General features: G+C 45.8%; 1 protein-coding gene across 1 annotated transcript in view; it reads left to right on the top strand.

The window, feature by feature from the left end:
- Positions 1 to 14958, top strand: part of MSRA (methionine sulfoxide reductase A) — a 256971-nt gene that overhangs the window by 88554 nt on the left and 153459 nt on the right. Inside the window, exon 3 of the mRNA XM_063123773.1 lies at positions 8793 to 8912. Within this exon, the coding sequence (XP_062979843.1) occupies positions 8793 to 8912 (120 nt within the window). The remainder of the gene's footprint in view (positions 1 to 8792; positions 8913 to 14958) is intronic.

Here is a 14958-nt window from a genome sequence, read left to right on the forward strand (position 1 = left end):
ATGTTTAGCCTGGAGAAGAGAAGACTGAGGGGAGACATGAGAGCACTCTTCAAATAGTTAAAAGGTTGTCACACAGAGGAGGGCCAGGATCTCTTCTCGGTCCTCCCCGAGTACAGGACACGGAATAACGGGCTCAAGTTAAAGGAAGCCAGATTCCAGCTGGACATCAGGAAAAACTTCCTGACTGTTAGAGCAGTACAACAATGGAATCAGTTCCCTAGGGAGGTTGTGGGCTCTCCCACACTAGAGGCCTTCAAGAGGCAGCTGGACAACCCTCTGTCAGGGATGCTTTAGGGTGGATTCCTGCATTGAGCAGGGGGTTGGACTCGATGGCCTTGTAGGCCCCTTCCAACTCTTCTATGATTCTATGATATCCAAGGTCCAAATAGCAAAGTGTCCATGTGCAGAGTGCTTTCAAAGTCCCAAGCGGAGGTGGGAATCTAAAGCAGGAGGGAGTGTCAGGCGTTGCGCGAGAGATGAAACCTAGCCAAGCTTTTCCAGCTTTGCGCCAGCGTTGAAAGCCTATTCAAAGCTACTTGACAGACAGGTCCTCTGACCAGTAAGCGATGCCCATATGCCAACAGGGTGGGACGGCACAACAGCTTCTAAGAGCGGCCCCCTCCTTCAAGGCCGCAACAGAGAGTAAGCAAGCTAGATTCCGTGGGCACTTCTTACACAGGTAAGCTTGCAGAGACATCTGACATTCTCAAACTATTTCCTAATAAATCTACTTACTAGGTACAAGGCCGACCTTATACCTATACCTACCTGACACCTGGCTTCTCGAGGCATGGGGGCTGGGAAAGGATCCTGGCTGGAACCCTGGAGATGCTCCCTATCATTGCAGACAATATTGGACTAACACTCTGACTTAGTCCAATGTGTTGTCCTATGTTCTTCGTTAAAGAGTTACGGCACAAGCCCCAGGCCTTAGAGGAGAAACAACTGTATCTCTGTAACAAACATCTTCTCCAATACTGGATGTATGTTTTTAAAATCTCTTTGGCCTGTGTTACACTCCAACCCAGGCAAATGCGAACAAATCAACCTTTTTCGTTTATCAAGAACCTGTTTACTCCAACCTGTTACTCCAACAGGTAAACAGAGACATAACAGACTATGACAGGCAGTGAATTCCAGCTCAGCTGCCTTGGAGCCTGCCCGTTTCCTCTGTTTTTTGCCCGAGTTCCACCTGGTTTTTATTTAAAGCAGAGGTAGGCAACAGGCGGAGCTGCGTGTGGCTCCGGCCAACTCCTGTTGCAGCCCCCTACTGCCACCCCCCCCCACTTTTTAAATGGCTTCTGTAGTGGCTGTTAGCGGCCAAATGTAGCTTGTGGAGCACCAAAAGGGTTAAATTTAGTTTGAAAACAAGCAAAATGTCAGCGTTGTAGCGCTACGGAGTGTTTTTTTGCCAAAATTTGGCAGTAAATTGCCGATTTCAGTGTTTTCTATTGTTTTGGGGGGCTGCCCCACTGTGCCCAATGTGCCGGAAGTCCAAACGGTCCCCGGAACTCCATACGTTGTCCACCCCTGATTTAAAGGGACAGAATGCATAATCCATCTCTAATGGCAGAACTTAAGGCGGACTGAACATTAAATGAAAATTAAAATAGACTCTAATTACACATGCCCCCTCCGTTCTGCTTGGGATGGGATTCTTCAAATACATTACATGACCTGAAAAGGCATGCCTCAGTTCATTCGTGAATGGCCCCCGAGAGCGAAACAGGTGCTATGAAGCAAAAGATCTGCCATCATGACAGTGTTGTCTCCTGGAGAGTGTACAGTATTCCTGATGCTGCCTGGAAAAATGCTAAGGTTGGAGTATTTTATTCTCATGCTTCCATCCTGAGAAGGCCACTAACATCAGAAGGCCTCTTAGGCCTAATCTACTTGTTGTTTATTCATTCAGTCGCTTCTGACTCTTCGTGATTTCATGGACCAGCCCACGCCAGAGCTTTCTGTCGGCCATTGCCACCCCTAGCTCCCCCAAGGTCGAGTCTGTCACCTCCAGAATATCATCCATCCATCTTGCCCTTGGTTGGCCCCTCTTCCTTTTGCCTTCCACGAAAGTGGTATGAAAGCGGTATATAAAAGGCAGGAGCCACACCAAGCAGGATATGGCAGTATGAAAGTGGTATGAGCAGGGGGGTTGAGCGGGGTTGGACTCAATGGCCTTATAGGCCCCTTCCAACTCTACTGTTTTATGATTCTGTGATTCTATATGGTACCTGTCCATGGGCCCCAACAGTTGTCAGTGCACCTCAATACCACTATAAAACAATAGTGCGGTTCCTGCCTTTTAAATACCGCTTTCATGGTGCAATATCCTGCTTGGTGTAGAATAGGCCTCTTAGGCTCTTCCTCTGAGGAAGAACCTCAGAAACTATGGCCTAATCTACACCAAGCAGGATATTTCACTATGAATAATAATAATAATAATAATAATAATAATAATAATAATAATACCCACCTCTCCACTTGGATCGAGGCGGGGAACAACAATGAATATAAAACACATTAAAACCCGATTAAAAACATAACATACATGATTAAAACATCCTAAAAACATCCTAAAATTCCACTGGGTAGGCCTGCCAGAAGAAGATCAGTCTTTATTGCTTTTTTAAATGCTAAAAGACTGTCAAGTTGACGAATCTCCTCCGGCAGGCCATTCCACAGTCCGGGAGCAGCAGAAGAGAAGGTCCTCTGGGTAACAGTTGTCAATCTAGTTTTGGTTGACTGAAATAGATTTTTCCCAAAGGACCTGAGTGTGCGGGGTGGATTGTACGGGAGAAGGCGATCCTGCAGGTAACCTGGACCCAAACCATGTAGGGCTTTAAAGGTAATAACCAACACTTTGTGCTTCGCCTGGAAACAAATTGGCAGCCATTGAAGAGATTTTAAAACTGGTGGAATGTGTTCCCCCCTAGGAGTACCAGTGACCAGCTTGGGAGTTATAGCCCAGTACATCTGGAGGGCACCAGGCTAGGGAAAGTGGTATATAAAAGGCAGGAGACACACTAAGCAGGATATAGTGGTATGAAAGAGATATATGGTATGTGTCCATGGGCCCTAACCGTTGTCAGTGCACTTCAGTACCGCTATAAAGCAGTAGTGTGGCTCCTGCCTTTTAAATACCGCTTTCATAGTGCAATAACCTGCTTGGTGTAGATTAGGCCTATGTTTTGATCCAGAATTTGAGCCATGACAAGCAGGAAATGAGAAAGACCCAGTTCACACAAGAAATGACAAAGAAGGTGTTCCTTGGTAAAGTGTGGGTTCTTCTTCACACGGAAAGATGCTTCCATGAAGGGGCTTATAATGCACTTCTGCTGATTTCAACTATTAACCAAACTGCCGGGGAAGCCAGAAGGCTTTGAACTCCAAAATTTAGTTCTGCACAGCCTCCCCCTCAGTCCTTTTATCCATTGCTGGATACGGAATATTTTGGATGTACAATTATTCTCAGATTGCCACGATACTGGCTCTTTGTTTTTGCTACATTTCAACCGCCAGGGAAGAAAAGAGCTGGCCGAAGCGCACGACTTGAGTTTGAAGTTGGTTTCTGAAGTTTCAAAGGAAGGCCACGATGCCTTTGTGCTCTGTTTGATGGCAGGCCTGGCTTTGTTCTATTGCGTGAGCTTTTAAAGAAACTCTGAAATTGGCAGAAGGCAGCAGAGACCTTCTGATTCACTCCTAGAGAGGACCTAGAGAGGGGAGGGATTTCATGGGGAGAAAGGCTGACATAAGATGTATTCAAATAGGTTGCAAGGAACCTGCACAGCCAATCCCGCTTTCTCAGCCCTGAACGATGAAATAGATAATACCATAAGACATAGCAACGCTTCTTGCTAGATGTGCTGAACTTTTAAGAAAGGAAACAAAAAAGGCACCTCTTCTTGTTTCCATGTGAAGACTTTTTCTGGTTAAGTTCGTGTTTTGTGTGTGTGTGTGTGTAAGCTAACGTCTGATGGAGTAACACACTTCAGGATAAACGGATTCAAGATGGCTCCCGTTGTGCTAATATCTTGCTTGCTGTTTAATTTCTTATCTGATTGGGAGCATTCAGCTTCGCAGGGAGGATTTTCGGTTACAGTGATCACATACCCCGTTTATGTGCAGGAATTTGCTAACTTGTCCATGCAGATTATTCCATTTGGTGGATCTCAGTTGCAGTTGGTGGATTTTTGCTGAGTTCAGGCTGTATTGGCTAACTGGCCATGTCGGTGAATAAATACTTCATCTTTATGTGCGGCTTGAATATTCTTTGCATGCATAAATTGGCCAGCCCGAGAGAGGTTGCCCCCCCTTTCCTACATGATCTCTAATTTAGTTAATTATTGCTCTGCCACCTTTAAAGATTGCAGTTGCCAGGAAGCAGAACATTAAATGAATGTTTGCCATTAATACAAATTATTGTGTTTTGACAGTTTGCTAATCAGCTAAAAGAAAATTATGCTGTAAAAATATGTATGATTGCCATTTTAACCAGCCCTAAGGTTGCATGGAGATTCTCTTTACTAAAGGCTGTGCGTTTTTAAAGCAATTTTTGGTCAAATGGGTTACCTGAAATGTATTTAGGAAGGGGGCGTAGCTCAGTGTGGTAGCGCCCCTGCTTTGAATGCAAAGGGTCCCAGATTCGATCCCTGGCTTCTGCAGGTAGGGCAGGAAAACACCTGCCTGAAACCTGGAGAGCCACTGCCAGTCGGTTGACAATACTGGGGTAGGTAGACTGATGGTCTGACCCCCGGTATAAGGCAGGTTCCTATGTTCCCATATAAAATGAGGAAGAATCAGCATTTTTTAAAGTTTGAATTTATGAAGAAAAATGAATTCACCAAGATTCACATACAACAAATTTTGAACAAGCAAGTATAATAATCAGGTGGTCTAGGGATGAATCTAACCTTAAAGATAATATAACTTTGCAATCCTGAAACCGAGGTCAAATTCACAGTTGTGTTTGTCTGTGCTCGTTTATTAAAATAGAAAAGTCAGTGTTCTTAGCTCCTTAAAGACTAATTCATTTCATTTGAAGACTGGGAGCTTTTGTAAGACTACCGAAAAAGAAAAAGTCGGTTTGTCAGGTGCTAAAAACAGCAGGGGTTCTCATCAAAGAGATTGGTGCTGCTCCGGGATAAGGAGTTTATTTATTTATTTATTTATTTATTTATTGCACTTATATACTGCTCCCATAGCCAGGGCTCTCTGGGCGGTTTACAGAAATTCTAAAATTAAGATAAAAATGAGTATACAAAATTTAAAATTCTAAAACACAGAACATACACACATAAAGCATTAAAAACCGCTATTATTAGGATTAAGATGTGCTGCCATATGCCTGGGCAAAAAGGAAAGTCTTAACCTGGCGCCGGAAAGATAGCAGCGTTGGTGCCAGGCGAGCCTTGTCAGGGAGATCATTCCATAGTCCGGGGGCCACCACCGAAAAGGCCCTGTCCCTCGTTGCCACACTCTGAGCCTCTCTCAGAGTAGGCACCCGGAGGAGGACCTTAGCTGTTGAACGTAGTGACCAGGTATATTCACGTCGGGAGAGGCGTTCCATCAGGTATTGTGGTCCCAAGCCGTGTACGGCTTTATAGGTCAAAACCAGCACCTTGAATTGGGCTCGGAAACATACAGGCAGCCAGTGCAAGCGGACCAGAGCAGGTGTTATATGGTTGAACTTTCTGGTTCCTAAAATCAATCTGGCCGCTGCATTTTGCATGAGTTTAAGGCATCTTTGAGAAAAAATGGTTGGTTTCCCCCCCCCCCCCAAATTTAATATTCATTCATTCATTTATTTATTACATTTCCATACTGTCCAATAGCGGAAGCAAAAGCTAATCTTTGCAGTGGTGTTACACCAACCTGCACCATGCAAGGTCAAACATTATTTATTATTGCTGTCTTTGAAATATCACATCCATAGTTTCTCGTGGGGGGAAGCCATTCAAGTTACTATGTTTTCCTAGTGTAAAAATGGCATTTGGCATCTTATAATCTTGTCTTTCAACAGTGTCTTTTCGTACTTCAGTGTGATTTGGGGTTGGTCTAAATTACCTTTCAGGGATCCTTTACAGCCTTGTGGCTGATTGTAAAAGATTCAGAGTTAGTGGGAAGCCAGAGGTTTAGCGTGACAGATCCTTACTGTGTTGCCCATGGCTCTTAATGGTCAGCAAATACCAGAAGAATTGAGAAGAAAACTGCTAGTATCATACTGCCTTTATACACATATATGGTGCGACCACACTCAGGCCAAATCTACACCACACAAGATATTGCACTATGAAAGTGGTATATGGCATGTGTCATTGGGCCCCAACAGTTGTCAGTGCACCTCAATACTGCTATAAAGCAGTAGTGCGGCTCCTGCCTTTTAAATACCGCTTTCGTAGGGCCTTGCTAGACTGGGGGTTAGCGCGGTGCGAGGCCTGTGCTCGTCCCTGTGCGGCCAAATGACGCACAGAGGATCCCGGCCTCAGGCAGGGTTCGAGCTGCCCTGGCCCTGCGCTAAGCAGAACCGCTTGTAGCGCGATTCTTCCCGCGGTCCCAGGCTCAGGTTGGGACCGTGGGCGTGTAGGCCATTCTGCCGCTTTTCACGGCTACTGCATTTACTTGCAAGTAGTCGGGAAAAGCGGTGGACCAAGCCACAGCGCCATCAGGGCGACGGTAGGGACATGGGTGAGTGGGTGGGAGCCCAGGGGTGATCGGAGGGCACGAGCGGCGGAGGGGATGAGTGGCGGAGGGGGCGAGCGGAGGAGGGGACGAGGGGACAAACTGCGGAGGGGATGAGTGGCGGAGGGGATGAGCGGCCGAGGGAACTAGCAGCGGAGAGGACGAGTGGCGGAGATAATGAGTGGCGGAGGGGATGAGTGGAGGGGGATCGCAGCCCAGGGGAGATGGAGGTGGGGAATCGTGGGCCAGGGGACGGGGGGGGGGGGACTGGTGGGGAAGGGGGGAGCGGAGAATTTTTTCTAAAAAAAGGACTTACCTTTGCGCACGAGCTCACGTGTGCATCCTTCCGCTTTAACAAACGAAAAATGGTGGATGCGACGGAGCTTCGTCGTGTGTGACGTGTGGATAGGCGCGACGGCCTGTGCTAATTGTAGCATGGGCTTGCCGTGCATGAAGGCCGGATTTCCAGGTAGTTCTAGCAAGGCCCATAGTGGAATATCCTATTTGGTGTAGATTAGGCCTTAGAATACTGTGTCTTCCCACTCACAACCATCCTGTTTTTTTCTACCACAGACAAAAATATTAAGCAAAAAAGAATAGCTGCTGCACAATGGCGTGTGTTAGGAGCCCTCCATCTGGAAAAACCCAGAGTCTCTTGGGAAAGCAGTAAAAGTAACTGACATTGTTGTGTCTTGCTATGAAATCTTAGTTCAGCCCATTGTTCGTGGATGTCATTGCTTCCACCTAGAACGTTTGCCTTTGCTTAAAGTCCTTCTGGTCCTCCTGGAATAGAGATGAGTTGGGGGCATTCTGTTGAGGTTCTTATTTGATTATTGATGCCAGCGGGTGGCTGTGGGCAACAGCTCTGTTATTCCTTGGGATTTATTTTACAGGATATCACAAGGTTGTATCGGGTCTCCCATTGCTTTTTTCGTATCTACGTGCAGGTGCTGAGGGTGACTGTCTGAGGTTTTGCAGTAGGGTGTCATCAATGTACTGACAGTTCCCGACTCTATTTTTCTCATCAAATCCAAGATCAGCCTGTCCCCAGCAAGATTTGGATAGGGCTTCCTCATCAGAAGATGATTCCGCTGCCAGCCCCAGCTCTTCTGGCAGCAGAAGGCATCCTATTTCAGAACACTACTCAGGAGGAAGAATATTTAGCATAAATAATGCTCAGGACTAGTGCCCCATTATGCATTAGGAAGGGTAGGATAATTAGGCTGAGTACAAAAATTGCTCATTGCTGCCTTGAAATTGCTGGTGCAACAACCTAATTGACCAGCTTCTAGTTCTAGCAATCTTCTGAACAGCTCCCCTGCAGTTCAGCACTTGGTCCTCTGATTTAGAATCATAGAATCATAGAATAGCAGAGTTGGAAGGGGCCTACAAGGCCATCGAGTCCAACCCCCTGCTCAATGCAGGAATCCACCCTAAAGCATCCCTGACAGAGGGTTGTCCAGCTGCCTCTTGAAGGCCTCTAGTGTGGGAGAGCCCACAACCTCCCTAGGTAACTGATTCCATTGTCGTACTGCTCTAACCGTCAGGAAGTTTTTCCTGATGTCCAGCTGGAATCTGGCTTCCTTTAACTTGAGCCCGTTACTCCGTGTCCTGCACTCTGGGAGGATGGAGAAGAGATCCTGGCCCTCCTCTGTGTGACAACCTTTTACGTATTTGAAGAGTGCTCTCATGTCTCCCCTCAATCTTCTCTTCTCCAGGCTAAACATGCCCAGTTCCTTCAGTCTTGTCATAAGCATGTTGGTACCACTGGTATCTAGGCTCTGATATGCCCTTGCTGGTTCAAATGGACTAGTGTCTTTCCTAATCCAGAAGACTGGGAATGGGATCGCGGAAAGTTGGAAACCCCTTTTAGTTTCCTAAGGCATTTACGAGTGCAGTCTTACTATCCCGGGTGTTAGGATTGTGGTGTTCACTGCTGCTGTGTCGTGTGTTGTGTTGTTGTGTTTTTGAAAATAGGGTTTATGCATTTATTTTGTACTCTGTTGGATTTCTGCTTGAGCGCTCAATGTTGAGTGGAAATGTAACTTGTAAATGTTATCATCATCATCATCATCATCATCATCATCATCATCATCATATTTTGTTTCATGCAGGTATGGGCTGCTTCTGGGGAGCAGAGAGGAAATTTTGGAGGCAGAAAGGAGTCTACTCAACTCACGTGGGTTATGCAGGAGGACACACCCCGAATCCCACCTATGAAGAGGTTTGTTCAGGTAGGTTGAACCTTTCATGGATCTTATTGTAAGGCTCTTATTGAAGCACTATGATGTACCGTATTTCTTCGATTCTAAGACGCACTTTTCCCCCTAAATAAACAGCTCTAAAACTGGAGTGCGTCTTAGAATCGATGGCGTCTTAGAATCGAAGCAATACGGTAAGAGGAAAAGAGGAAGCTCCTGCAGCAGCCTCGAGCCATGCGAGCGAGGAGGAGCTGGGAGGGTAAGCGCCTGGTTTTTTGTTAGTCAAATTTATTCATAAGTCCCATTGATTTCCATGGGACTTACTCGCATGTCGTCGTCCCCTGGTGCACAGACAAGTAAAGAGCGGGACTGGAGAGTTAAGCGTTTTAGCTCCTTAATTGCGTCTTCTCCTCTCTCTCCCCGGCTCAAAATATTGTTTACTCTTTGTTTCAACGCCCCCCCTTCTTCCCGCGCAAACGGCAGTTCCTTCTCTCACAGAGGGAAAAAAGAAAAGGACACAACCATTAGAAGAAAGCCTGGAGGGGGGCGAGGAGGTTGGCTGGGCGGTGAGGGAAGTATTTCTTCGATTCTTAGATGCCCTTTTTTCCCAAATAAACATTTCTAAAAATGGGGTGCGTCTTAGAATCGATGGCGTCTTAGAATCGAAGAAATACGGTAAAACAAACAAACAACAAACAAACACACACAGGAGGTTGAGAATATTCCATACAAGTGAGGTTATTGGCCGATGAACATGTGAGCTACCTTATACTAAGCCAGACCACTGGTCTGTCTAGCGCAGTGCTTTCTGCTCAGGCACTCCAAGGCTTTAGGTATAAGACTTTGGCGACCAGAGGTCCATTTGGCTGGAGTCTGGGGTCTTAGCTAGACCTAAGGTTTATCCCGGGGTCGTCCCAGGGTTGTCCCTGCCTGCTCCCGGGATCCCCTGTGTGTCATTTACATGAACAGGGATGACCCCGGGACGATGCCGGGATAAACCTTAGGTCTAGCTAAGCCCTAAAATTGCATGCCAGGGATTGCATCTGTATCCTCTGTATGCCAAGTTACAAGCTACAGCCAGGTTGTATACTTTGCACTAATATCTATCTATATCTATATCTATATATATCTCAAAGTGCTCCACTAAGGATAACCCAAATTCTATTCCCCCCTCCCCAAGAATTCCACAACTTGTATACATTTTGACAGCGAAGCAGCCGTGCATCGATTTCTTCATTTTGCATAATTTTCAGCTTCTGCTAAGGATTTGGGATTGCATGTGTTGAAACTGTGGCCGTTGCTAGATGAGGAGTTAGCCTGGTGTGAGGCCCGGTCTCCCACCTGTGCATCCAGATAACGCACAGGGGATCCCGGGGTCAGGCTGGGCTAAGTCCCCCCTTGAACTGGGATAAGCAGATCCGCTTATGGCCCGGCTTTTCCACAGCCCTGGGCTGAGGCCAGGGCTGCGGAAAGTCTAGCTAGTTCCGTGGCTTTTCCCGGCTGCTCGCTCGCGAGAAGCCGGGAGAAGCCACGGACTGGGCACAGCATTCCATAGGAGTGCTGTGCCCATCGGGCCGGGAAGGGGAGATGGGGGCCGGGGGAAAGAACGGACACGGCAGGAGAGATGGGGGGGGGAAGAACGGGGACAGGCATGGTGGATGGGGGACAGGCATGGCGGACGGGGCACAGGCATGGTGAGCGGGGACGGGCATGGCGGACGGGGGACGGGCATGGCGGACGGGGGGAAGAACGAGGAAAGGGTATGGCGAGCGGGGACAGGGGACGGGCGTGGCGTACGGGGGAAGAACGGGGACGGGCATGGCGAGCGGGGGAAGGGCGAGTGAGCGAGCGGGCAGGGGGGCATCAGACATTTTGGGGGGGACTCGGGCAGGTGGAGTGGGGAACCCTTTATTTTTTTAAAAAATCTACTTTATCGTTGGTGCGCTCCTACGCACATGGCCCTTTAAGAGAAAAGAAACTGGAGCACGTGGCGGGGCTTCCCCTTGCCCCGTCGCGTGTTTACGTCTAGCTAGGGGCGACGGCGTGCGCTAGCTGCAGCGTGGCCTTGCCCCGACTCCCGACCGGATTATCTGGTAGGTCTAGCAAGGCCCTGTGTCTCCGGACCGCTGGAAATCTGCTCAGCATTCTCCCTTCCTGCAATGATTTTCATCCAAGGTTGCACAATGTCTTTCAAGCCTATCTTCCAAGGCTAGGAAACTTTCCTGAAAGAAGAAACCACGAACCCCTTAAACCAAAAGCAAACCATATGGGACAAGGTGATGGTGCTATTTGTGCAAACCACCTCGTGGCTCCTGACCTGCTAGTAGAAGACTTTCTACCACTTTCTTACCCCAACCCACCAATGTTTTTTTTTATTTTATTATTATTATTATTATTATTATTATTATTATTATTATTATTATTATTATTATTATTATTTTATTTATATAGCACCATCAGTGTACATGGTGCTGTACAGAGTAAAACAATAAATAGCAAGACCCTGCCGCATAGGCTTACATTCTAATAAAATCATAATAAAACAATAAGGAGGGGAAGAGAATGCACCAAACAGGCATTATAAAAGTCAGAGCAAAATCAAGTTTTAAAAGCTTTAGGAAAAGGAAAAGTTTTTAGCTGAGCTTTAAAAGCTGCGATTGAACTTGTAGTTCTCAAATGTTCTGGAAGAGCGTTCCAGGTGTAAGGGGCAGCTGAAGAAAATGGACGAAGCCGAGCAAGGGAAGTAGAGACCCTTGGGCAGGTGAGAAACATGACATCAGAGGAGCGAAGAGCACAAGCGGGGCAATAGTGTGAGATGAGAGAGGAGAGATAGGAAGGAGCTAGACCGTGAAAAGCTTTGTAGGTCAACAGGAGAAGTTTATATTGGATTCTGAAGTGAATTGGAAGCCAATGAAGAGATTTCAGAAATGGAGTAACATGGTCAGAGCGGCGATCCAAGAAGATGATCTTAGCAGCAGAGTGGTGAACAGAAACCAACGGACTGATGTGAGAAGAAGGAAGGCCAGTGAGAGATTTTTTTTGCAGAACTTCAACTGGCCTGGCCCATCTACTCCCAGGCAACCCAAGTGTTGCCTGGTTGCCTGCAGTGGTCTTACGTGTGCAAATGAAGCAGAATGCACTCTGAGGCTTGTACTCCAGGAGCCTTCAAAATGTTGCATAGGAGGCAGGATCAAGAATTGGCTGTATCCAACGACCCTGTTCAGACGACACGGTGGTTAAGCACTTTGAGCTAAACATTATGGCTTAGCGTGTCATGTGAAAAATGACTTAATGGCCCTGTTCAGGAGACACCGTAAACCACAGTGGTTAAGGCTTTTTTTGTTAACGAAAAAGCCTTAACCACTGTGGTTTAAGCTGTCTTCTGAACAGGGCTAATGTCTGTTGTGAACCATTCCTAACCACGGTGGCTACTTAACCACGGTTTAACCACCCTCACTAACCATTTGTTGCAAAAGGGTTAGCGGCCTAACCATGGTTTAGTGTGTTGTCTGAACAGGCCCAATGTAAATTTCATTCCGCTAGCATAATGGGCTTCCAGTGCAATGCCAATAGCATTATTTATTTATTTATTTATTACATTTTTGTAACCATAATAAAACAACCAACATGTTAAAAGCACAATTACAAAATACAGTATAAAAAGCACAACCAGGATAAAACCACGCATTAGCTGGCATGACAGGGAATCCCATCGTTTCAGCTAATGCTGTTGGGATTGTGCTAGAGCTGGCTTCCTCCACCTAATGCCCTTCAGAGATGTCTTGGACTCCAAATTCCATCAGCATGGTCAGTGGCCAGAAGTGCTGGGAGTTGTAGTCCAAAATATCTGGAGGACACCCAGTTGCGGGAGGATGTGCTAGAGGTGTCATACGTTAGCGCAACACAACTTACACTAGCGGCAGTGTACTGTGGGACACTGCCCATTGTGTCCTGCAAGGGACCTTGGGGAACATCTCTCAGATCATGCAAAGCAGCCACTTGGGGCCACAAAGTGTTCAGAACTTACCTCATCAAACATAAAAGTGTTTTATTATTTAAAATGAAACCCTTACCTAAAATTCTGCCTGAAAATAAGCTCCTTCATGCATTAAATTATATCGTCAGCACACTTGAACCCTTTCACAGATTGGTTGGCCTCATTTTGATTGTACTGTGTTACTAGCAGAAACTAGGAGCGCACCATTATGATTTATTATATATTATGATGTTACGAACGCCTGTGCACAGCACTGTTTTTGCTGGCAAGACGGATACCATCTTGCTGCTCAGATTTCTGAAGCTGATAAGTACCCTGATAGGGAATTATTTTTACATCAGAGTAAATTGTCCTACAGATGCAAATGTGAAAAGGCCTTTGCAATTGATAAGTGTTTGGGGCTATTTCCAGTGCATTTCGCTCAATACATAAATACACATTTTTATTTTTGTTTTGGCAAGCGTTATGTGAAGCTCATGATGTTCATTCTCTATGAAATATCTCTTCATAGTTTGCTTACAGATGTTCAGAACAATTCCTTGTTTATCAATGTATTCATAAGCGATTTGAAATCTGTATATCTCAAGTGGAGCAGAAATCCGATGGAGGGGAAAACTACTTGGTGATTCATCAGCGGCTTTGCTGCAATTATCACACCACACTCACAGATACGCACACATCACACGACACACATTTTTCTTGAAATCAGGAGGTTTTTACACTATATTTCTGTTTCAGTCTTGAGTATCTAACCATGAAATTTTCTGGAATTTAGGGTAGCTTTTTAAAAAGTAATTACATGGGGCAACATGCACTTTAAACATTATTTATCATCTAGTTACATTATCCCGAAAGTCATTTGGTTGGCCTGTGTTTAATCGAGTCACCCTCTGATGCTTCCTCTCAACAACTGTCAGTTTATCTTTTAATATGCGTGAGTGATCTTTGAAAATTAATGGCAATTTAAATGTGTGCAGCCTGCATTTAGCTTTGTTGCTGTGATATTTATAGTGTTGTTTGACAAATGATGCTGGTCACACAATTACCTTTTTTGCGGGATAACCCCGATTTTAGAATTGATGGGGTAGGAAGTGGGGTGCCCTCATCTCCTATTTATTTATTTATTTACATTTCTATACCGCCCAATAGCCGGAGCTCTCTGGGCGGTTCACAAAAATTAAAACCATTCAAAGTGTAAAACCACAGTATAAAACCATAATATAAAATACAATATAAAAGCTCAACCAGATAAAAACAGCAGCAATGCAAAATGACAAATTTAAAACACCAAGTTAAAATTTATTTATAGACTGTTAAAATGCTGGGAGAATAAAAAGGTCTTCACCTGGCATCTAAAAGCATATAACGTAGGTGCCAAGCGAACCTCCTTAGGGAGCTCATTCCACAGCTGGGGTGCCACAGCAGAGAAGGCCCTGCTCCTGGTAGCCACCTGCCTCACTTCCTTTGGCAGGGGCATGTGGAGAAGGACCCCTGAGGATGACCTTAGGGTCTGGGCAAGTACATATGGGAGGAGGCGTTCCTTCAGATAGCATGGCCCCAAGCCGTTTAGGGCTTTAAATGTCAATACCAGCACTTTGAATCGGGCCCGGACCTGGACTGGCAGCCACTGAAGTTGGAAAAAGACTGGCGTGATGTGGTCTCGTCGGCCAGTCCCTGTTAGTAACCATGCTGCCCTGTTTTATACCAGTTGAAGTTTCCGGACCATTTTCAAGGGCAGCCCCACGTATAATGCATTGCAGTAATCCAAACGAGAGGTTATCAGAGCACGGATAACTGTAGCTAGGCTGTCTCCTACCCCATTAATTATATGGCTTTTTAAAAAATGTTTTTTAAAATATTTCCTGACTTCTTTTTTTGTTTGTTTAAATCAAAGCAAGTAACCATCAAAAACAAAATCAATAAAAGTCTGGGGGAACATACAATAAAAATAACCCATTAGTATATCTAGGGTGACCATATGAAAAGGAGGACAGGGCTCCTGTATCTTTAACAGTTGTATTGAAAAGGGAATTTCAGCAGGTGTCATTTGTATACATGGGGAACCTGGTGAAATTTCCTCTT

The sequence above is a fragment of the Elgaria multicarinata genome, chromosome 4 (assembly GCF_023053635.1).
Source record: "Elgaria multicarinata webbii isolate HBS135686 ecotype San Diego chromosome 4, rElgMul1.1.pri, whole genome shotgun sequence".
Lineage (NCBI taxonomy): Eukaryota > Metazoa > Chordata > Lepidosauria > Squamata > Anguidae > Elgaria > Elgaria multicarinata.